The sequence below is a fragment of the Brassica napus genome, chromosome A4, assembly GCF_020379485.1.
Source record: "Brassica napus cultivar Da-Ae chromosome A4, Da-Ae, whole genome shotgun sequence".
In the NCBI taxonomy this organism is placed as follows: Eukaryota; Viridiplantae; Streptophyta; class Magnoliopsida; order Brassicales; family Brassicaceae; genus Brassica; species Brassica napus.
The window spans coordinates 10,284,883-10,310,239 of record NC_063437.1 but is presented as its reverse complement, the minus strand read 5'-3'; the positions used below and the strand labels follow the sequence as shown (position 1 = coordinate 10,310,239).

Sequence of the window (25,357 nt, the reverse complement as noted above, 5' to 3'; positions counted from 1 at the left end):
TTTCACTAAAAATGCAGATGATGATCTGAGCGATTACCAATTGGTTAGAGATCGATCATCATTTGGGTTCCAACTAAACTGCAGGATTATCATGTTTAGAAGGAGGATGATCGACATAGCAGGTTATGCATATCTCATGATTGAGGATGGTGAGAAACTGGAGCCAGTAAGTTAGCTTCATCTTAGCTTCACAAGCAGACTAAGTTAGCTTCCTTCCATACCCTCGGATGAGAGAATCAGGAATAAATTGGTTAGCCGTGATCAAAGTTACACCTCGAGGACGAATCATCAGTGGAGAAGAACCACCATTACAAGAAGAACAGATAAATGAAGTCGATGAACCTGAACAAGAAATTGATAACATCCTTCTCATTGATCCGCATAATCATGAGTACGAAGATTTTACCGATGATGCCACATACAAAGCTGTTGAAGACGAGTTTAATGAAAAAATGATTATGTTTCTAGTGATGACGAGAATGTCGATGTATCCGATTGATGTATTTGTTTTTATAAGATTGATTTTCAGACTTAATGCATGTGATTTGATGGATTTAATCATGAAAAACTATTTTATATAATTTGATTTTGTGTAAGGTGATGGGAGTTTGTATTAGAAATAAGAGATTGAGATTATAAGTTAAGGAATTGTGGTTTTAGAATTTGGGGTTTGGAATGGAAAGAATAGATTGAGGTTAAAGGGAAGATGGGTTTGGGGTTTGGAATATATGAAGTAGAAGATAAAGAAGATGGGGTTTGGGTTTGGGGTTTTGGATTTTAGGGATTTAAACATAATCCTCGTAAAATAACGACAAATTTAAAAAATAAAGAACGCAGGACTCGTTAATTCCACGTAAGCAGAAATCGTCGTAAAGACCTCATAACCGGAAAACGCAGACCTTGCTATTTCCTCGTAAAATAAAAATATGGGCCTTGCTATTTCCTCGTAATTTAACGTGGGCTTTACGAGGAAACAAAACACGGGCCTTTGTAATTCCTCGTAAATTTACGAGGAAATTACGAGGATATCTAATCTCTTATATATACTCGCGAGTGCTCACACTTTCATTTAGTCTCAACCTCCTCTCCACTTCCTCTCTATTTCGTAGCAATGGTAACTCTCTCTAATTCCTCTCTAATTTGATTTGTTTAGGCTAGATTAGGTTGTTAGTGTAGGAAATTTAGATAGCCTTACGGATTTTATGTTAATTAGTGTTGATTAGGTGGTTAATGTAGGAAATTTAGCTAAATTTATAGAAATTGTTAATTATAAAATTTGTTAATACTGTTGATGTTAACTTCAAAGATTAAATTTTTTTGCAGGGACTTCGAAAGAACATGCTTACTCCCATTACATAACGAGGCGGATGTTGCGAGGAGGAGTGAGGAATTCTACCAAGCGATGAACGACCCTTAGTTCTTTTTTTTCCAGTTGTGTATTATAAATTCAAAACTTATTTATATATAAAATATTTTCGTATTGATTTTTATTTTAAATTATAATTTTATTAATAAATTTAATAATTTTAATTATATTTTTAAATTCTGTAAAATAAAAAAACGAAGTAAATTTGTAGCTAAATTACGACTTATATACGTAGAAAATTTACGAGGAAATGACGAGGAAGGTTAAACAAGTATTTTACGAGGAAATACTTTCAAGGTATTTACGTGTATTTTACAAGGAAATTTTTTCGAGATATTTACGTGTAATTTACGAGGAACTGCTTTCGAGGTATTTACGAGGAAATATAGCGACCTCCTTACGTGGAATGATATGTGGTCTTTACGACGAAACGATGTACTTCGTCTTTACGACGAAATGTTTTCCGCTAAGTGACGACGAATTGGCGAGGAAATATGCATTACGACGAAACGGGTTTCCTCGCTAATTCGTCGTAAATCCTCTTTTACGACGAACTCATGAAGAATACCGTCATCGTTAATCTTATGTTTTTTTGTAGTGGAGGGGATTTCAAGTGAGAGATAAACCATTGTTGGGTCAGACTCTAACTTGAGCTAAAGAGGTCCACTGGAGTTGCTGATGTGTCTCAACTCTGGTGAATAGCTGCTTTTCACATTGAGCAGTGAGGTGAACATCGGGTGAATATTTCTCATGTATTGGTGTTGATCGATAGAGAAAAAAGAGTTGTTTTTTTATATCATTTTTGCGTTTGGAGAGAGAGAGATTTGTACAATTATGAAGCAGTCTTAGTTTGTATGCATCGATCTAGGAAAGAAGGATTCCCTTTAGTTATCTATTTGAATTACTAATATTCATAATATCTTTGTGAAGGTTTTTTTTTAATACAATTTTATATTTATTATTTTATTACAACATAAATACTATAAGAATGAGACTAAATATTAGAAGATAATCTCAGTACTGTTTGTGGCATACACTCATGGCAGGTACCTTTCCTCTAGTAGTAAAAGTCCACGATAATACTTAAAGCTACAAGAATAGCATACAAATAACTTTATGGACTCGTCCTTATCAATTAGAACCAAATCATCCATACATCTGGTCTTACAAACGTAGCAAATAGGCCGAGAAAGACGAGTGTTAAGAACGAAGGTTATTTGCCTCAGGTCCTCCATTGTTGAATTGTATCCAGGCCTTGAAAGTATTAGATTTTGAAATACACATGTAGTATGAAGAGTGGAGCCACAATCATTGCATTTGTAAAACCAACTATTTGAATTTATTAACTCTTCGCATATCCCACACCAATATGTAGAACTCTCATTTTTCTTACCGTACTGTAAGGAAAGAAGATGGTCATCGTATATGTGTCTAACCAATGTGGGTAGTGTAGCGCATTTAAAGCATAGATATAACCCGCCACAATCATCATTACCCTTGCAATGTAGTAAAAAACGCCAACCACTCAAGTCACAACCTTCACATCTCACGTCTTTTTGATCGTTATCATAAAATACCAACTTATGTGGATGGCTTTCATGTTTTAGTGGGAGAGGAACTGAAGCACATCGCACATCGATACTAATTGTGTTCTCACTATTAGAATACGAGAAACCGTTACAATAACGGTGACAGACGTAACAGAAAAAATGGTATCTGCTTTTGGGGGACAAAGTGAGTTTCTCATAGATAAGAAAGAACCATTTACTACGAGGAAGGTTAGCACATGTATCATGGAGTATGAAATCACACTGTGTGCATTTGTAGCACAATTTAGAGTATAGAGGAAGGGTGCACGCAAAACAATGTTTACCTTCCTCATGTGGCAAGATAACTTCCCCGTGCCTTAGTGATGATACTGAAAGCTTCATCAGATTGTGCTCATGGTTAAAATGTTTGATCAGATTTTGATCTATTACTTCTAAGGGCTTGCTTTCTTCTTCTTCAGGTATTCCTTCAAGCTCCTTCTCATCCCAAAACATCGGATCTGTTGCACATTTCGAATGAAAAACAGAAGAGCAAGTCAAGCAAGAATATGCTCCACAGTCTACATTAACAGGCTCATCGCACACCCCACAAATGAACTTCCCCAGACCAAGAGAGAAAACATGAGAGATACGGTGGTCGTGGTGATTGATGCATATAACACGTGGTAAGAAGATGCACAATCTATGGATGATGAAACAACATTGATGACAAATATACGGATAGCCTGTACTGCACAACCCACACGCATCACAAGTGAAGGAGATCTTCATCAATATTTGGTGTAGTGTATGCTCGTGGGTCTTATATCGATGAATCGTCAATGGTTTTCTCGCACAAGGGATACATATACGAAAAGAACATCGTGAACACTGATAAAAGTTTTTCTTGGAAAATCTGGTGTCACATAGACAACACGAGAAATTGATGTCGCATGGTCTGAGCTGGAGAGGATGTTTATGACGAGAAGGAATATTGATGTTCATGCATTCCGCATGCACATAAAAATCGCAGAAATCACACTTGTACCCTTGCTTGTTGCCATGGTGATTTTTGTAGCATGCACGACATTTTGATGATATTTTTGTAGATTTAAGAAGAAAAGAATCGTGATATGCGCATAGGTTTAGATCCATTTTATGGATTTGGATGGTTGCTATGCTGGAACTCTCTTCTTTTTCAAAAGATTTATTGTATATTATAGAAAAAAGTTGGAATAAGAAATGAGTTATTTTGTTAGATAATAATACATCTATTGGATAATAGATTTTATAGTTTAACTTGTCCTCAACTGGTACAACTAATTACCTACTTGATACTCAAAAGTAACGTATAACCTTACATAAAGAGAATGCATCCCATTTGCCTATTAAGTGACACCTTACAGAGATTCTTATTCTTTTGCTCTTATATTTAGATTAAAGCTAATTTTAAAAACTAGAATTCAAATCATCCCTTATACATTAAAAATATATATTACAACATTTTACCTATGACACATGTCATCACTGAAATTATTTTTAGAAATTACTCAAATGATAATTAAGTTGGTTCATCTAAACTTATATTATATTTTTTGTTAAGCTAATCATAAAAGTTACATAATTACCTAATATGATTAACATATATATTGCAATTAATGGTTTTGTATAATAAAAATTTGGTAACAATTTTTTATATCATTTATCATTTTTGTTTAATTTTATATTAATAATAAAAAAATTGGTAACAACTAATCATTTTTGTTTTCAGCAGTTTAAAATATTTGTTAAAAAAAAATTACAAATGATCATAAAATCATATGAATACAAAATTTTATTTAATAGATAACAATATTAAAAAAGTATACTATATACTAACGTTAATATAATTTAAATTTAACTATAGAGCTATTTGGCTGGAAATACAAGAAACGAAAGATATATAGGTAACTATCAAGACAACTTTTTAATTAAGTATGCGGACATATGAGAAAATGAAAACTTACCATTTTGTCCCTTGTAGATGTGTTTATCTCTGCAAAACCGAATATAAATAATAATAGTGTGTTAGTAGATGTGAGATGAAAGAGACATTTTGTCTTCTAATGTTCTCACTTGCACTGATATAGAAAACACGATGTAAGGGCATATGGGGTAAGTGAATGATGTAGTAATAATACAAATATATAAGACAATATTTTTTTTGTAACATTAAAATAATTCTTGTCTAATGAAAACCAAATACGCTTGATTTTCATTTTCTAAACTTTTTTTGGGTAAGAAACAGAAGTACAAACATTAAGCCCAAACAATACACATGTTATGGTCTAAAGAAAACTAAAACAAATCAGAGAAAACACATGTTGGTTATTCACGAAACTTCTTGAACGTGGCACTAGCAGTGGTTGCATGACGTCATCATCTCATCTTCACCAACGCTTGTAGAAAGTCGCCGGTAAAGCTTTTGAAACCACAATGAAGCTTCTTTAACTTGATTTTGTACTTGATGTATAGGGATGTCTTTCACTTTTGAAACTGAGCATCTATATTTCATCATAAGTTACAACCCGAGGAAGTTGAGTCAAGTTGAAGAACGACTCTTTGTCGAACCAATTTTCATAAATTGCCAACTCTGCTGAATCATCTTCAAGGATAACTCCAGAAATCCATCAAACCATACCATCTTTTATCAGAGATACTTTACTGAGAGAAAGAGATGAACTTCAGGCTCTGCTCAAAATTGATGAAGAAGCACTTTAAAAATGCAAAAAGATGAATCTGGGAAAAAAAAAAGAGAGCATGAGAGATGATTCTCTTGAAAAATCAAAGGAAATGAAAAAAATAATGATCGTAAGAGAAAAAATCTTGGAAACAATTTTTACATGGACAGGTGTTGGTTGAATACATATCTCCTGGTGTTTAAGAAAAAATAATAATTATTATTTATGTCATATAGAGTAAACATCATGTGTAAACAGAAGGGTATAAAAGGTATATTTGAAAGAGAAACAGTACACATACCACATAACTAATTAATCTTTGTTTTGTGTATATGGAATGCAATTGCTCTTAACTATATATCATAAAATAGGTAAATATGGTTGTTTTAATTAATTTATCAGAAAAGATTATAAATAAAAAAGTGAGATTATTTTGATTTATGTGTTCGTGCCAATTTAATTATATATGTAATAGTTATTTGCTTCTCAATTATTCAATATATATTTATTATTTATTATTTTATAATATGTAAAAATGAAAAATAAATAATACTGTATGTAAAAAAATTTGTATATCAAATGTTTTAACCTAGTATATATATATATATACATATATATATTATACACGATATCAAACAATATATAGTGATAAATTAATTATGGCACTTAGCAGTTTAGCACTACACAAAACATTCGAATTAAATTGTAGACAATGTTTTAATAGTTTTTATATTATAAAATTACCCACGATAAAACATTAATGCAAATGAACTTTTCATAAGTATTAATTCGTTAAATAACTTTCTCGAACTAGGTTAAGACTTGCGTCTTGCGTAGGGTGAGTTTATTTGTATATATTATCGATAAGTTTTTTTATATATTTGATCATTTTATTTATATATATACAATGTTCTTTGTTGCTATTATATAATTTGTTTCCTATGGACCTGATCAATTTTTATTAAAATTATGGAACTAAACTAAAATTAATATATTATGGTTAAAAGAATTGGACATAAACAAATTATGACACAAAAACCCTTTTTTTTTTGGCTGTAAAAAAAAAACCTTATTTTTTTCACCAAAAACATTCTTGAAAAAAAGCGAACAATATTGTTTCCACAGATGAATTATTTTGACATTTATCTTTTATATGGTTTTGAAAGGTTTCAGATCAACCATCAAATTGATAGATGTCATTCTAATGTTTTTGGTCGTATACTTAAAAAAAACTTACATTTTTTAATTTAAAGTCGTTTTAAAAAATTCAAAATATAACATATAAGAAAAAATCTAACATATAAGAAAAATATAACATATAAGGTTTCTTCATTTTTGTAATTTAAAGCCATTTTAAAAAAATTAAAATATAACAGATAAGGTTTCCTCATTTTTTGTAATTTAAAGTCATTTTAAAAATTCAAAATATAACATATAAGAAAAAATCCAACTTTTTATTATATGGTTAATTTGAGTGTTTATTTTTTTAATAATATAAATTAAAAAAAAATATGAAGAATGCAAAAATTATTATCAAATTTTTATTATTCATAGTCATTATCTACCATATATATGTTAATCATATTAGTTAATTATGTAGCTTTTATTTAAAGAAAGAATGCAGGCTTCTTATATTTTGGGTTAATATAATGTTCCCAAGTAATTGGATTTAGACCAACATTTTTTCAATTGATTCTTAAGCTGACATGTAAGCTAAATTATCATTTTAATTAATTGACACCTAAGCAGAGCGTGTTTTTAATTATTATAAAATTAAAGTTACAATTTTTTTAATGATCCCCAAATAATATATAGGGGATATCTCTATCATATTATTTGAGAAGTCAGTTTCCTATGTGTCGCTCTCACGTTAACTCTCACGATGGTTGATTACACTGATACTCTTAATGAATTAATTTACATTTAAAATACTATTATTTATTTATTTTATTTAGTTTCCTTTTAAAAAATTTCCAAAAAGTTTACACATATAATAAAAAAGAAATTTATTATAAAGTTAAAAAAAACGAAAATATATGTATATATAATATGATTTCATAAAAAAAGGAAAGTTCACAAAATAGTAATATTACATTTAAAAACTATTTTTAAATAACATAAAATATAATTTTGAAGTAATAAAATACTTTCTGTATATCTATATTTTCTTAGATGAAAATTATAAATTTCTATATAATGTAATTTCATTAAAAACAATTTACACAGATAATCTTGATATTAGAAAAAGAAATATTATTTCTTTTAAAACATAATTTTAAACAATGCAAAAAACAATTCAAAATAATAAAAATGTTTTTATATATCTACATATTTTCTTAGATGATTACATAAAATAATTAAGTAACATAAACAGATATATGTTTAATTGTCTAAAAATAGTTTATAATTAGTAATATTCAAATGTTTTATTTATTTTTTATATATTTAGTTGACTATAATATCTTTCAATTACAGCAAAAAAAATATCGATAAATTATATTTTAATTATATAATATTATTTTTAAATACAATCACATTTTTTACTGCTTATTTTTAAGAGATATTCAAAAAAACTAAAAATAATTTTCAAAATAAACATCGTTTGATCAAATAGTTACAAAATAGTTTAATGAGGTAAATATATTATATTTTATCATTATTAAAGTTATTTTTTCTTAATATTAATTTTTTTTTATTTTATGTTTTTCTGTTTGTAACTTAATAGAACCATAATCAAAATACCAAAGCAAATCTGAATTCTCATTTTTAAGATTATTTAAAATAAATTTTAGTCTCCATTCAATAAATCAAAGGCATAAAGTTATGTAGAATTTATAAACTATTTTAATTTTTGTATATATTGATATGTGCTCATGAGCTTTCAAAAATGTATTAGTTACTTACGCATGTAACTTCCTATTGATCATTGATTTATTTTCTAATATATATTTTACAAACATCAACATATAATTTGATAAATATTATTTAAATACATGCACATTTTACTTAATTATAATAAAAATATTTATACTTCATTTTGAATTTGAAAGAATGTACGTAACTCAATATACTCACAACATGAGTGATTCAATTAATCTAACTTATATCTAAAATCATAGATTTAGATACAATAAAAATATATAATTTTATAAGAATAGTAATTTATTTTATATATAAATCATAAGACAACTAAAAGCATATTAAAAATGAAAATAGAATATTAACCAACTGCTACAATTTAGTTATTTTGAAAAATTTATATATATGCGTTATATTAATTTATGTAATTTGGAATCAAACAATTTAGTTTATTTTTTTATTTCATTCTAAGCACAATATATCTTAAGTTATACATAATCTTCATAAAATATATTCACATATCTAAGACAACAACCACCTAAATGCAAATAAGAAATTAACCAAAATTTTAATATATGGAATAAAAATATTACACTTGAATTCCTTGATGCAATCCAATTTACCCAAATGATAACTAAATCGAATGGAAAAAAAAACAAAATCGATTAGATATAACATATATAAAATCATATATATAATTAAAGTAACATAATATTATTAATATAAATGATGCATATAAATTATAAATTAATCTAAAATTAAAAGTAAGTAGCAATCAATTATTATCATATATTTACTTTAAAAATATTTATATCCGTGCATGAGCACGGGAAAATCACCTAGGGTATGAATGGTGACCAGAGAACGACGAAAAATAATGCATTTCCTAACGTTCCTAAAAAAAATCACCATTCACAAAGAATAATAATTCCTTCTCATTCCCTTTCATTCTTTTTTTTGTAGAGAATTAAAGAACAAAATTATTCCTTGTTAAATTTGATAAGGAACAACAATTTCTTTTCAGTCCTGCTATTTTATTTTCGTACATTCTTTTTTTATTCGTTCATTTTGTTTCCCGAATGGTCACCAGTCAGACCCCTAGTTTGTAACTATGGTTTAGAACAATTTTGTAGGGATAATTTCTATCTGCTATAAGGCCTGCAAGGTATTTGATAGTAGAAGCAAATGGGTTTAATTAACTTGGAAAAAAAGAAAAGTAAATCCTTTGCGTATTGATGATACAAAGAGGAATGATACTAAGATCGACCCTTAACGCAAAGTTTTCAAATGGTATTTCATCTTCGCCAAATCTTGTCGGTGAGAACTTCGTTAATTAATGTTCTGGTCTATCTCATCAACTTCATAAATCATGATACACTAAATTTACCATTATTGCCCTAGAATCAGCCCATACAAATCCAAAGGTAGGACTGGGCAACCGAGGTCCTAATCGAATTTCGGTTTGGGTTCATTCGGGGTTTCGGATTTTCGGGTTCATAAATTTTATCTACATTCGAATATTATAAAAATTGGGTCAGATTTGATCTGATTTAGTTACATGCCCAAGATCCGTTTGAACTCAGAACAGTTTCGGGTTCGGATATTAATCGGGTTATCAGTTTCAAAAATATTTGTTTGTACTTGATTAAATAAAATATATTTTCAATAATTTCAATAAATTTGTTTATATGGCTTCCTCAAACATTATTGTTTTCTTTCAAAATAACTTTGGGAGATTCGTCTATCAACCACACAAGACTCTTCTTTAAACTATAAGTAACAACATTAGATATAGCATGACAAACGAAAGCCTTGTACGAATGAGAATCATACATAGTAAAACATAAACAAATTAAAATTAACAACTAGAACTATATAAACTTAAGAAACACTATTAAACTTAAAAAAAAACATTGTTTAAATTTGAGAAGCAAAATTATTTATAATTGAATTTTAAATGTAATTGTCAAAATATAAAACACTAATTACTAACCAAATACCAAAAGTATATTTTTAACTAAGTATTTGAGTTAATTATTCATGTAATAGATGATTATTTTTCATGTTTAATAATATCTTAGTGTATTATGGATACATACTAGGAATCGAAATCATATTTTGGTATAAGTTATTTTTTGGAATTTAAAATTTTTAGAATTATATCGGATATCCATTAAGTTTCGGATTGATAAAGCCCATAATCTAGAATACCATAAACAAGATCATATTTTATGTTAGGCTCGGATTGGCTTTTATTCATTTTTATCAGGTTAGTTTTCTGGTTTAGTTTATTTGCCCAGCCATATGTAGAATCCACTCAAAAGCTAGCTTGCAAATTAGCATTATTGCTAATGTATCACCAGCATCCTTACACTGCCAAACTCTCAACCTTTCTACTTCACAGCTATTTATGCTTCCAACCTTGGTGAGGATAGAGCTGATCTCTGGGTTGATCTACTACAACTCCACTCGACTCTTGACCTTGACAACAACTGCTGGATCGTGGGGGGGTGATCTCAACCAAATTATGTATCCCTTCGAACATTCCAGCCCCTCCGTAAATGTATCGAATGGTCTCATGTTCCAGCTACAAAACTGTTTTCTTCAAGCTGGCCTTTTTGATCTTCGCTTCTTGGGTCCCTGTCACACTTGGACAAACAAAAGCCCTGATGCTCCAATAGCAAAGAAGCTTGATCGGTTACTGGTGAATTCTAATGCAATTTCCACATTCCCTCAGGCCACTGCCACCTTCCTCCCCCCCCCCCCCCCCCTTTTCTCTGACCACTCCCCATGCCTCCTAGACCTAGCCTATCTTTTGCCTAAAGCCGGCACATACCCCTTCAAGTTCCAAAACTACCTAACAAAGCATCCAAATTTTGTTCAACTGGTTCAAGCGGCTTGGTTGCAATCCGGAAGCATGTGTCAAACTTTAACTCAACTGTGTTGGAAGCTGAAACAAATTAAGAGAGATCTCATTCAACTAAACAAGGAAAATTACTCAAATATTCAAGAGAGGGTGAGGGATACTAACAATTTGTTAAAGAATGTGCAGGTACAGGCGCTCTCCCATCCTTCTCAGCAGACGTTCCAAGCAGATAAACTCCTCCATCAGAAGTGGCTTTTCCTAAGGGAGATAGAGGAAGCTTTTTTCAGGCAAAAATCTTGAATCAACTGGTTAAGGGAAGGTGATCTTAATACCTCATATTTTCACAGAATCTGCCAAGTCAGAGCAAGTTTTAATGCTGTAAGAGCTTTTCTCTCTGCCACGGGTATCTGGATCACCGACCCTATTGCCATGAGCCACCATGCTATCTCTCACTTTGAATCTGTCCTGGCTCCTCAATGCGCTGCTACTGTTGTTTGGTCTTCACCGGATTGGTTTGCGCAGCTTCATGACTTCCGTGTCTCTACTGGGCAAGGCCAGCTAATGCTATCAACCCTAACAGCAGAAGAAATCAGGTGATTAGTTTTCAAGCTTAACCCAAACAAGGCGCCTGGGCCTGATGGCCTCACCTCTGGATTCTTTAAAGCCTCATGGGAGTTCTTGGGAAAAGAATTGGTTGATGCAGTACAGCACTTCTTCTCTTCTGGATTCCTGCCTTTTGCAGCGAATGCTACTATCCTTTCTTTGGTCCCAAAGTTCCCGGGAGCGTCAAGAGTCACTGAGTATCGGCCTTTCTCCTGCCTCAATACCATATACAAGATCATATCCAGACTTCTCGTAAGAAGACTCAAGCCAATCCTCTCAGATCTCATACTTCCAAATCAAACTGCATTTGTAAAAGGGAGGATATTGGTTGAGAACACAACACTGGCAGGTGAGCTGATAAATGGCTATCACAAGCACAAAGGGAGTAAAAGAATTACCATTAAGGTGGACATTGCCAAAGCTTTCGATACGTTGTCTTGGGATTTCCTATTTTCCTGTCTGCGTGAGCTGAATCAATTCCTTGCTAGATTAAGGGCATGTATCTGCACTACGAGTTTCATGGTTGGTTACAATGGAATGGTTAATGGGTATTTCAAAGGTAGGAGGGGCTTAAGGCAGGGAGATCCTCTCTCTCCCTACCTGTTTGTCATAGCCATAAATTGCCTCTCGCATATGCTAAACAAAGCCGCTGCTCAAAGTAGAATGGGGTTTCATGCAAAGTGCAGGAAAATAAAGCTTACTCACCTTTCCTTTGCTGATGATCTACTAATCTTCACTGATGGTTCTATTGAGTCGGTCCAGTGTGTGCTGCAAGTACTACGTGACTTTGAGTACCGCTCGGGTCTTGCTATGAGCAACCAAAAGACTAGCTTCTTTGTATCTGGACTGTCGGAGGATGAGGTAAACAGAATTCAGGTATCAACGGGCATGTCTTGTGGAACCTTGCCGTTTCGTTATTTAGGAGTTCCGTTGAATTCCAAGAAACTATCTCTCTCCGGCTGTGATACCCTGTTACAGCAAATAAAGGCAAAGTTCTCCTCCTGGTCAGTAAAAACGCTATCCTTCTCGGGAAGATTGCTCCTAATCAAGACGGTTATCTCCGGCATAACAACATTCTGGTGCTCAGCGTTCATTCTTCCTAAAGCTTGTATTGAAAAAATCAATTCAATGTGTAGTACCTTTCTGTGGAAGGGAGACCTGGAGAGCCGGAACAATGCGCGAGTGGCTTGGGACACGGTTGTGCTTACAAAGGAGCAAGGTGGACTTGGAGTTAAAGAGCTGTACACTTGGAACAAAGCTTGTGCTCTTCGCCTCATTTGGATGCTTTTCTTTCGGCCACAATCAGTCTGGGTCTGTTGGTTCAAAGAAGTCATCCTGCAAGGAGAAGTGGGCAACTATTGGATCACTAAGCCTAAACCGTCCAACTCGTGGCTGGTGAATAAACTCTTAAAAATGAAAACTGTGGCTTACCCTCTCATTCGCTTGTGTGTGCAGAATGGGAGAACTTGTAGGTTCTGGACTGACAATTGGACCCCCTTCGGTTGTCTTGAAACTTATCTCCAAGCTGAAAACTCACACCTTGGTATCCCGATCAAAGCAACGCTAGCATCTCTTTCTCGCAATGGATCATGGCGCATTCCTTCCCCAAGATCAGACGCGCAGCTCAACCTAATGGCGTATCTAACAACGATAGCTCTCGTCACAGATGATGACTATTATGAATGGGTGATTAATGATAAAGTGCGGTCTCGGTTCGCTACAGGTGAGGTCTATACTTACTTGTGTGGGGATGTTGTTGTGGAACGTTGGGCTCCTTTGGCTTGGCCATCTAGAGGTATTCCACGGCATAGTTTCCATTGTTGGCTTGTCCTCAAAGACAGGCTTCCGACTCGTGACAGACTTCTCTGTTGGGGCTTGCAAGTTCAACCCCTATGCTTACTGTGTAATGCTTTTCCGGAATCCCGTGATCATCTCTATTGGGAATGTGATATGACGTTTCAACTTTGGGGGCGAGTATCTACAAAGTGCGGTCTTGATCCTCTTCGTAGATGGGCTCCGGCGATTGAACAACTATTTTCTCTCCCTCCACCAAGGTCGGCTCGTATTCTTACTCTCTTAGCGTGGCAAGTAACAATCTATCTGATTTGGAATGAGAGGAACTCAAGGCTACACTCAAATACCTTCAGATCAGTGGATGCTCTTCTCTTGATTATTGATCGCCAGATTCGGAATAAGATTTCCAGCTTCAGAGAAACTGATCCTATCTTCGCGTCAGCACTGATGCAGCGATGGCTTGCTTAGCTCCTACACTTGCTCCCCTACCCCCTCACCTTACCATCTCAACCTTTCATCGAGTTCTCCGTACGCCGACTTCTTACCTTCTACTGGGCTCTTGGGTTTTTGGGGGTTCTTATCACTATTTTGGTTCTTTCACTTGGGTTTCTATTGGGCCTTGCCTAAACACTAGCTTATGCTTGTAAACATTTTTTTTCTGCATTTTATTAAGAAAGCCTGTTACAAAAAAAAAAAAAATATTAGCATTATTGCCCCACAATCAGCCCATACAAATCCCGATGGTACTCCTCTACACCACAGTCGCCGCGCTTACTCTCTCTCCTACTCCAAGAGGAAGGCAGACTTACAAGCTATGCTCTGTGCTGTGGAATCTCTGTGCAACATGAAACAGAGGAATGTCCAGACTGAAACTCTTTTGCACCCTGTTCGCTTCCCTGAAGTTCAGCACATAGTAGAGCATTAATAAACCTACTTCCTCAGCTGGCTCTTCTTGGTCTCTGTATCATGTTTCAGCTTCAAAAAATAAAGTGGCTGTGGCAAGAGGAGGTCTGCTTTGGCTTCGTGATCTTATCCTGCAAGAAGCTCTGGTGGGTTAACTTGGCTCCAATCATCGCGAGTTTCTTCCAGTCGAGCTAATCTCGACAGGCCTTGACGAGTCTTGGACAATTACTCTGTTTTTGTCTTTTCTGATACCTACTGGGTATTCTCTGTTATTTTTTTAGTTTCTTTACTTGTTAAAAAAAAAAAAATGTGTACAGCATCTTTTGAACTTCTGATCTTATCAATCTTCTTAATGGCTTTGAGAGTATCCTCTGTAACGTTCCTATCATATCTCACGTCTGTTTCTCTTCTTCTCAAACTCAACTGTTTTTCTTTCTTTTTTTTGTGTGGAAAGGAAACAGTGACTAAACACACACAAACAAAAAAAGACAAGCTTGGTAGTGAGAGGCTTATCTATAGGTTTATTTTATTGAAAGAGTTTTGTGATCAAAAAAATATTTTAACTACCTGACTCATGTCCTTTCCGCGTGCTTTAGTATTGCGTACAGATCTGTATGTTGAAAAGGTGTTGCGTGCATACAAGCTTCAGAACTTGATTCTTTGTTTGTGGAAGTATATTTTCAAGATGAAAAGAAAAAGAGATATACTTAAAAAGAAGGCAGACATAAAATACTACTTAACTTGTATCAGGTAATTTAATACAACATTGCAAAACCAAAAAATTCTTAAAACACTTTTTAAAAAGATAACACGAGCTTTGGGGTAAAGTGAATACATCTTCTAAATGGATTCTCAAATGTTTCCACAATCACTCTTCCATGGCTTCGTTTTGAACAGACTTGTTGCTGGAGACCAAAACTTTCATCTTCTCTGAATCTTGTTGCTGAGAACCTGGTGCCTTGATCAAACTAATGTGCTGATCTAACTCAGTGATTGCACTCTTGAATATCTTCTGTTTGTTAGGCTTCAACCTAAGTCCCACACAATAACAAAAACCAATAATCATAAGAGTCTTGAGAGATTTAAGGAATAGGTATGTATATTATAAATGCATTACCTCTTATTGATGTGTTCAGCTTCTCTAGTGCTTCTGATCTTATCAATCTTCTTAATGGCCTTGAGAGTATCCTCTGTAACGTTCCTATCATACCTCTCGGGCCTGTTTCTCTTCTTCTCAAACTCAAAAGTTTTATCCTTTTGGTGGAAAGGAAGACAGGCGTGATGGTGAGAGACTTTATCTAAGAGAGCTATAGCTTCCTTTATACTAAAAGAGTATTAAAAAGTACCTGAGTCATGTCCTTCCCGTGTGCAGCTCTGTAGGCTTTAGTCCACTTGACCTTACGAGGGTTCCTCTTCATCTTGAAGTTCTTGTGACATTTAGACCTACAGAACCGGAAAATCTACAAAAGAACAAGACTTGTAAGAATATACTAAAGAATATCTCAATCTTATATACAAAACTCATATCCACAAACACAATTAAACGGTAAGAATAGACAGTGAGTTCTAAATGAGGCAATAGACACATTCCAGTTAAAGATAGACATCAAAGCTTAGTCAGTTAAGCTAGAGAGAGCCCAGGATCAACGAAATATTCACATATATAGAATTTAAAGAAAGTTGATGAACAGAGCATCTATGCCATAGCCAAAAGGACTTATAATGATATACCTTTGCATCGTTGCGGACAAACTGAATACCATGTCCAGGATATATCGTAGAAGAGCAAAACCAACACTTGACCAATCTCATCTTGTCTCCTCCTCCTTACAAGTTCCCTACATGAATCACAACATACGAGAGCTTCAGGCAGACATCTAACTACTGCTTTCGTTAAATCATAAAGAAACTAACCGAAAGCAGTTTTGATATTTTGGGGAAACGAACCTGCAAGTGATACTAGTCGCAAGCGAATTAGGGTTTGGCTCAGAGACTCTCGGCGGAAGGAAGAGTTGTAAGAGACGACGGAGGATGAAGAGAGGAGAATCTCTCTAGGGTTTATGCTGAAGCGTAGGCGGTGCCTTTATATATGTAGCTCATCATAAACAAGTTCATTAATATTTCAATTTTGAGGCCCATGGGCCCAACTGTGATGCCAACTATTTGTTATGTTTCTTGGCCCACTAAACACGGTTATTGCAATGAAGGAAAATTTATAAAGCTTTGAAGGAGAAGACAATGGTGGTATTATTAATAGTGCGTAGCCTTGTACAGAATAAAAAAAAAAATCTGCCCTAGCTTAGCTTTCAAGGCCATCAATAAAAAAGAAGAAAATTAGTATTTTTTCAACAATTCAATTACATAAAGACACATTAAACTTTTGATACCCTTTTCACCAAAATTAATGTATTTTTAAGTTCACTAGAACCCCGAACAAAAAAAACTCTTTTATAACCTTTCACTTTTTTTTCTTTTGATTTTTTGGTGTTTTTACTTTTTAGTCATACTGATTTTTTTTTAACAAAGTCATACAGATTTATCAAGTTTCTTTTAGCGAAATCTTCACATAATGGATGTTACTAACAAAAATATTTTTTTTTCCAAACAAAAAATAATCCACATCTGTTTGTTTCTTATCGATTTCATTACTTGAGTTTTCTTTTCCAATCATCATTTGTACCAAAACAAAAAGTAAATAATTCATAGCTGCTTGTTTTTCTGCCGCTTCCTAAAACTATGAAAAGTCGGCAATAAACTGTTTCGGGCACTTTATTTACATCAGTTAGTTGATTGCAAAAAAATATTGTGGTATGCGATCGTTTCTGTTAATCCTAGTGAAATTAAACCTTTCAAATTGATTCTCCAAGTATGGAACTTTAAATCAAAACATAAACCATCGTTAAAATCAACCAAATTTTAGTACTTAAAAGGATAGCAGTAAATTTACTTTACATAAACTGTCCAAACACTAGTATTATAGTCCTCGTTAAGTGAATAAATTTGAGTTTCGTATTCAATAGAGATTTGATCTATCTTTTCAAAAAATTATTGAAATGCCTAATTTTGATCAAGTTAATAAACATAAGACGATTTAGAAGAATTAAACCACATAATTAGGGTTAAACCTCCTTTTTCTTCATATTGAATATCTTTAATTGTTGCTTAATTCATGGAGAAAAGTCAGTTCGTCGAAAATGAATTTGAGATATCAGCCATTGAAACATCTTCTTTTGCTTCTATGTCCAATATCCTCATCAATTTATTGTTGTTGTTGTAGTCATCTTTCACCATTCTAAATGTCTTGCAGAAGTTAGTGTATATAAAGTTAAAAGCATAAAAGAAAATTTACCTCAAGGTTCTCTAATCTGTTTAAGCGTTTGGAAGGTGATGAATGCATCATTGAAAGATTTGTTTGAATTATAAATTCTGGAGCTAGAAAACCAAGAGGGCTTAATGAGTTTTTTTTGTTGTAGACGATAATGTGAAAGAAGTAGTTGTTGTAACAGAGAAGAGGGTATGCCGGGATTTAAAGCTCTGCAGTATGTGGAAGGGAGGATAAGAGGGAGATGGGAATAGTGTGTATATATTGTGTTTGGGGATTTGAAGAGTTCGGCTGCCAAAAGAGAGTTACATCAATTAATAGCTTAGATGGTTCGAGTGGTGGAGAAAAAACGTTATGTAGGAGAATTGGAACGACGTAGGTAAGGGTTTCTTGTTGAAGATTATGAGCATATTCCATATTCCGAACATAGTCGGATCTAGAATAAATTTAGTTGGAGGCAAAAAATATTTCACTAAAAAAAATTTGGGTGGAAGTGTTTCTATAGATTTTATAATATTTGATAAACAAAATAGAAAATTAGATGAAGCACGGGCTCCATATTGTATTCTCTCGGTCCGTCCCTGACTACGAATTGTCGGCACATAAAAAGTTGAGTTAGTCTGTAAAAAATGAATCAATTTCAATTATTATTAGTTTAGATGGTCTGGTCCTTCTGGTGGGCAAAGCTCAGTTGTGACATGGTAGTTGAATCATTATGACTAGAGATTTTATTAATTGACATGCATAGCTAGTTGATTACTTGTGGAAGCACCTTAGCTACCGGTTAAAGTTTAAAGATTTCTAAATCCAGGGTTTGACTACCAGATTATGCAATTTATCGCAGATTATTGAATGTGAAGCTTATCAGAAGTTTCAAAGTACTGCAGGCAGAGCCGTTCGTTGTAGTCATTTGCTGCAGAGAGAACATGTCCATTGTGGTCGTCGTACATGTAGAACCGTCTGTCGATTCAACTGTTTCGAGAAGAATTTCATCGTGGAATCCTTATCCGTGAAACTGTTCATCAATATCACATATGTTGCAAGTAGTTGATCATCATATGTGATAGAGTTAAAGATTATGCGATGATATATTGTGTTATCCGGTGTAAAAAAAGCTAGTTGATTACCATATTCTTCTTTTATTGTTAGTAAATAAATTAACTCATTTTTCTATTCAAATTTTAGCTGAAACTTACAACTTACATGCGTTTCTAATTTCTTAATCAGAAAAATAAATAATATTCATACACGAGGATGACAGAGTATATTCTTCTTTTTTTGGTCAAAAACAGAGTATTTTTTTTTCTCTATGTCACCGAGTCAAGTTTTTCATAATAAAGGGAATTTGCACTAGATGGCTATGAAAGAAAATATAATTAACTAGATGAATAAGTCACTGTGCAAATTCTATAAACCCAAATGTACCCCTGCATATCTACCTCTACCCAACTCTCTCTCTCTTATGTCTCTCTCTTCTCCCTCCTCTTCCTTTCTTCCATGGGGTTAACGGTGACATCTCCAGTTTCAGAATCATTATTGCTCCTTCCCCCACCTCCTGAACACCACCATCTGCTCGTCCTCTAGATCTACTTGGTGGGATCCCTGCCCCCGACCCTCCTGATCCTCTTGACATGTTCGGCGAATCAGATATGTCGTCTCCACCTGCCTCTGTTTCACCATAACAGTTGCAAGGTCTTATCTTTTTAATTGTACAACAACAGCTTGCTCGGTCTGTCTGTTGCCCGTACCTCTTAGAGTGAAGCTTGTTAGGCATTTGCTTCTCCCTACTGTTGGTTGCAGATCTTGAATTTATGATTTTGTTTGGAAAAACAAAGTTTTTTCCATGTTCTTAAGTTTATTTTCTAAATATATGGTTTATGTGATCCGGTTAAATGATTCTATTTGAGATGGAACCTAGATTATATTTGGATTACTTGCCCTCAGTTTAAGGAACCAGTTACGACAATTACCTCAGGATGAGGATTTTGGTTGCAGATCTTTGACATACAATAAAAATGATATTGTTGTCATTATACCATCAATCTACTACCAAATCTGTAAATATGAAAAAGCTATGACCATCTGCCTAATTACGGACAATTTTTTATATATACACCAAAATAGGCCCATAATAAATCTATCAAAGAAATTGGGAGGGTAATGGTGTACATTTAAAAAGTATTGAATCACTTTCTTTAGTTGTGAAAGCTTATAAAAGTTTCTGGAATTTTTTTCACACGCGCCTTACATGCATATAAACACACGCGCTTATCCCGTTATTAAGAAAGGTCGCTTTATCTTTCTTTTACGCCATTTTCATGTTTTCTTTAACTCAACCCTCAAAATCACCTACACCTTACTTGACGTTCCTCACCTAATTTTATAAAACTGAATAAAATAAGTTATTTGTTCCAGAAGTTATGATTTTTTTTTTTTTGAAAAAATGAAGTTATGATTTTTCCATAAGCAAAAAAGCTTTACTTTTGTCTTGTCAGGTTAATTAAGTAGATCTTATATATTTCAGAAGTTATAATTTTGCCATAAGCAAAAAAGTTAATTCTTGATAGATTGATGAAATAGATCTTTGGAAAATATTTGTGAACCGAAGAAAAAACTAAACTGAAACCAACCTAAATTTGGAAATCAAAAAAAAAAATCAGATTTGGCATAAATATTCAAGTGAATTCGAAGTTAGTAATTTAGTATATATAAAAATGTGTATTGAGATTGGAAAACGATAATTGGATAGATATCAAAAACTAATAGGAATATAAGTACATATCAAAATATTATTTATAATAATTGAATACTCAAATTTATAAATTTAAATACATTAGTTATTTTTGAATAAGTATGATAAATTTATGTACTTTAAATAGTCTATGAAATATCTGAATCAAAATATGTATATGGTTACTTTTTTTACCAACAAAAACTATAAAAAAATATGTAGTTCACTTTCAAATAGAAATACTCAGTTGAGCCCATTTTTAATTTTAGAAATTTCCCCTAAATTTGGTTAGGAATACAAAATATTTGAACCATATGTATGTGGTAACATTCTAATAAAAACAACCGACTTTAACTGTATCTGATTCTGACGGATATCAACCAAAACCGAACTTAGTCCCAAAACAAATACGCAAATAGATTATTCCGACGCCATGGCTTAAAATGAGCGTTAGATTCCCCAAGTCTTTGAAACTACTGTAAGTTTATAACGTCATGAGAAGTATAACATTCGGTTCTCTAGAATAGAAAACTTTACGTTTATAAACTTTTTTATTATTTAACCAGATTTAGAATTTAAATTTAAATTGATGGTATAAAAAGAAAGCATTTCATACACAACACACAACTCAATTTTATCAACATTCTTTTGTGTCTCTTGCGTGACCGAAGAATCAACAACACAAGTGTCTGACAAGACCAAAGCCACGACACGAAAGAGGAACACATAAACGTCCATACCTCCAACAAAACTCTTCTTTCTTCTTCTTCTTCTTCTTCAATTCGATTTCTAAATTCAAAAAGTCAAAAACTTCAACAAATATGGAGGAAATACTATTCGATGAGATTCTCCACGAGATATTTACGAGATTGCCATCATCGTCTTCTTCGTTACCTACTTTCGAATCAGTTCCTCTGGTCTCCAAGCGATGGCTTCGTCTCTACAGAGCCTCGAAGACTTCCATGTCCTTACGAGTCAACCCTCACGACAGCTCGGTAATTACCTTTTTACCCTCCATCCTCCATAACCATCCTTCTCTCTCTTCCCTCTGCTTCGTCTCCGACCCCAAAACTCCGATCCTATTCCCCTCTGCTGCGGAATCTAACTTCAACGATCATCTCATCTCGATCGTCTCTTCTTGCTGCTTCAACCTCCGAAAGCTCTGTTTCTTGGTCAATCCACTTTCTCCATCTTCCTTGCTTCCTCTCTCTACTTCCTCCTTGTCTCTCACTTCTCTCTCTCTTAAACTGTTGGGACCCGTTTCCTTCAACTGGGTTGGTTCGTTTCCTTCTCTCAAGGACTTATCGGTCGACGTCTGCTCGAGAAACTCTTCAGATTCCTTAACCGGGTCAAACCCAAACCTTGATGTTGTGGAATTGGGTTTGGAGTCGGTTTCGTTAACCGGAATCCAGTCAGACGATACCGGAGTCACCTGGTTGTGGAGGAGATGCAGAAAGCTAAAGAAACTGTGTCTGAAATCATGTGGAACCATCGGAGAAACAGAGCTCTTCGCTTTGTGTCTGAAGAATGTCGAAGAGATTGAGCTTAGGACGTGTAGGAGTATTGCTGACGTGGTCCTGCTGAAAGTTTCAGAGATTTGTGAATCTCTTAATTCTCTGTTGATCTACGACGGTGGGAACAAAGACGGTTTAGTTCATTTCATGAACAATTCTAGATGCAGTGATAGTTTGAAGACGTTAGATTTGCGTCTACCTATGGATTTGATGGACGAGCATCTCGTCTCCCTCGCTGCGAATTTCAAATCTTTATCTACTCTAAGGCTTACGAGCTGTTACTTTGTGACTGGTCACGGTCTAAAGGTGTTAGCTTTAAGCTTTAGTTCGAGTCTTGAAGAGATTTCTTTGCGTAGCTGCGACGCGGTTGAGAGAGAACCGGGTTTGTTGGCGACGTTAGGACAGCATTTGGGGAGGTTAAGGAAACTGGAGTTGTCTTTTAACGAGTGGTTATACGACAAGGAAGTCGTTTCGATGTTAGCTTCTTGCAGTGGTTTGGTTGAGTTGGATTTGAGAGGATGCAAGAACTTGACAGGTTCAGTATTGGTTTCTCTGAACAAAAGCTGTGTGAAGTTGAGGAGTTTAGACATTGCAAGCTGTCGATTGATTCAGGCTGGTGAAGTGGAGGCTTTTGTTATGAAGTCACAACGGTTGAAGAAGATTGTAGTTGAAGAGAACAAGATTACAGAGGCTGCCATGAAATGGGCTTCGAGTAAGTTAATTGACGTTGTTGCTCTTGATTCAGATGTTCCTTGGTAGTTACTTGGGTTGGTGTTTGAACAAGAAAAGTAACATATGCCACACACAACAAAACTGTCTATGTGATGTGTATATAAGGCGTAAGTGTATATTACATGAATAAAGTGGAAACCAGTGATATGTTTTTCTTTTTCCAAAAAGATTAGGGGTCTGGATGTACATTTTGTGTAAATTATTGTGTTGAAAATTTGTAAACTGGTATGGATTCTGGAAAGGCAGAAGGAAAAGATCTTGCAAACAATTGTAGCAGTGATTTCTATAAACAAACTTTAGTAAAAGTATGGGCTTTGCTGATAATATTGGGCTTCTGGGTCCTGAAGGGTAAAATAGTTACATAAAAAGCAAAAATATAAGAAAGTCATGACTAATGGCATTTTCATATATTCTTCTTAGTTATCAACTTATCATATGTCAAATAAATTAAATTTAGTTGCTCAAACAAAAAAAATTATGGCATACGAGTCTAAAGCCAAATTAGAATTCTTCAAAGAAGAGAAGACAAGAGAAGAGAAGAGAAGAGAAGAATTGGTGTGTATTATTCCATGAATAATGAGTCCTTTATGTAAGATTACAATAGCTTGTGGACAAAGCCACTTGGAGAACAAGTAAAGCTTAGAGAACAAGTATATTTAAGACTTGCCATAATGACATCACCATAATATTCATAACACTTCCCCTTGATGTCCATTATGCGCGTAAGATGATGCCTCGTTAAAAACCTCACCAGGAAAACCCAATAGGAAAAAACCATGGTTAAAGGAAAAAGAGTGCAGCGTGCAATGACTTCCCCTCAAGTGTACATACGTCGAGATCTTTGAGACAACGTAATTCAATAAGATGAGTGAGCTTCTTGAAAGTAGCAGGGGTAGCGTCTTGGTGAATGAAACAGCCGAATATTTACTCGAACGAACTTGTAGGAAACGAACTTCGCCATTCTTCAGTAGTGCATGAGTCTTCATGATCTGATCATTTCTTGGATTCTTTTTATCTCCAAAACTGTAGAACAATGATAGATTTTCATCTCCCAAATTGTAACATTCTCTTTGGGTGTCTATCTTTTGTGTGTTCTTTGTTGCCTCGTTAAAACCTTGTCATGGAAAAACCCAGTGGGATAAAAACCATGATGAGGGAAAAGAGTACAACCACACATATTTCACATTTCTTCTCCGGAAAGCAATATCTTCAGGATATGCATTCCAATAAGAGAAATCTCCTTTTGAAATTGAGAATATTGTAATACTCTTTCCATTAGAGTATTCAAGGTCTATAGATTTCTGGTCCACAATTCTTATTTGATATAGACAATATTTTCTTAGTCTATTTGGACTTCAAACCAAACTTCTTACATACAATCGTCTAGACATTCGTCTCGTACATACGAATAACTCATTCGTAACTATTATGACTTTCTTTCTTGTCATATGAAATTACATTTTTTGGTTATGAAAAAGATTAGTAATTTGCTCAATAACACTTTAAATATGGTACTTCAAGACCAAACATATATGAGCATCTTAAATAAAATCCTTCACGGATCTTTATGATAACATCTAATTTTAGATCTCCAATTTGGAATACATAAAGACAATATTGTATTGTTAAGAGCTTTCTTACAAAATACAATTTTCTATAACTCTTCAGGAGTTTTATTGATATTTAAATCAATGATTCTATTGATCTATAATTACTTGATAAATATAAAGATGTATTGATTTACTTCAAATATTTCATATATCCCATAAAACATATTTCGATCGAATAGCTAGAGTTCCCGGGAACATGACTTTGATATAAACAATCCTTCAGGGATTATATATTTTAGGGATTCTATCTCTTAGGGATTACCAGTTTCCAGTGGGTCGTATAATTCAAATTCTTCATTTATTTTCAGAATAATAAGAAACTTGAAAGTAGTTGCATCTACCACATGAGACTATGTCTCTTCACAATCAATTCCATATTGATCTTTCAATGAGCAACAAATCATTTCCCACTTGTTTACACTTTCTAGTGTATGGACTACTGGTCCATATACTTGTCTCTTTCACAAGAGTTTGTATTTTGTCTATTGTTTCTTTCTGACTTGGCCAATCATTTATTTGTGTACACTTTTCAATAGACTTTCTTTCATGATCCTCTTTCTCATTCATCATATCAACTGCCACTTTTTAGGCATAAATATCATTGACGTCGATTTGCTTATCAGTTCCATTTTATTTCATACATGACATCACTTATTGAGATCTCTTCATTGTCTCAGGTACCTGAATTCTTTCAGTCATGTTTAATGTCTCTTCTGGAGATCATTCACAAACTCTTATTCCTCCTGACCATTACTTTATGCTCCTTTCACTTATGAGGAATTTTATCTTTGGAACCAATATGTTTACTACG

The 25,357-nt window shown here is 33.7% G+C and overlaps 4 protein-coding genes across 4 annotated transcripts; 2 read left to right on the top strand and 2 right to left on the bottom strand.

Moving 5' to 3' along the window:
- Positions 1–2,242: 2,242 nt before the first annotated feature.
- LOC106448333 lies at positions 2,243–4,133 on the bottom strand. Its single transcript, XM_013890235.3, has one exon. The coding sequence runs from the start codon at positions 4,045–4,047 to the stop codon at positions 2,404–2,406; it is 1,644 nt and encodes a 547-aa protein (XP_013745689.2). The 5' UTR covers positions 4,048–4,133; the 3' UTR covers positions 2,243–2,403.
- Positions 4,134–10,881: 6,748 nt separating this feature from the next.
- LOC125608168 lies at positions 10,882–14,202 on the top strand. The gene is made up of 4 exons (XM_048778128.1): positions 10,882–11,175; positions 11,524–11,624; positions 11,685–11,890; positions 12,041–14,202. The coding sequence occupies exons 1-4, from the start codon at positions 10,882–10,884 to the stop codon at positions 14,200–14,202; spliced, it is 2,763 nt and encodes a 920-aa protein (XP_048634085.1).
- Positions 14,203–15,352: 1,150 nt separating this feature from the next.
- LOC106391025 (probable ribosome biogenesis protein RLP24) lies at positions 15,353–16,849 on the bottom strand. Its single transcript, XM_013831591.3, has 5 exons — positions 16,585–16,849; positions 16,369–16,475; positions 15,984–16,097; positions 15,755–15,891; positions 15,353–15,668 (listed from the first exon to the last, which is right to left on the bottom strand). Exons 2-5 carry the CDS (start codon positions 16,447–16,449, stop codon positions 15,506–15,508), a joined length of 495 nt encoding a protein of 164 aa, XP_013687045.1. The 5' UTR covers positions 16,450–16,475; positions 16,585–16,849; the 3' UTR covers positions 15,353–15,505.
- A 4,470-nt stretch (positions 16,850–21,319) lies between these two features.
- On the top strand, positions 21,320–23,241 carry LOC106448331 (F-box/LRR-repeat protein 7-like). The gene has a single exon (XM_048777476.1). The coding sequence runs from the start codon at positions 21,512–21,514 to the stop codon at positions 22,961–22,963; it is 1,452 nt and encodes a 483-aa protein (XP_048633433.1). The 5' UTR covers positions 21,320–21,511; the 3' UTR covers positions 22,964–23,241.
- The last annotated feature ends 2,116 nt before the right edge of the window (positions 23,242–25,357 follow it).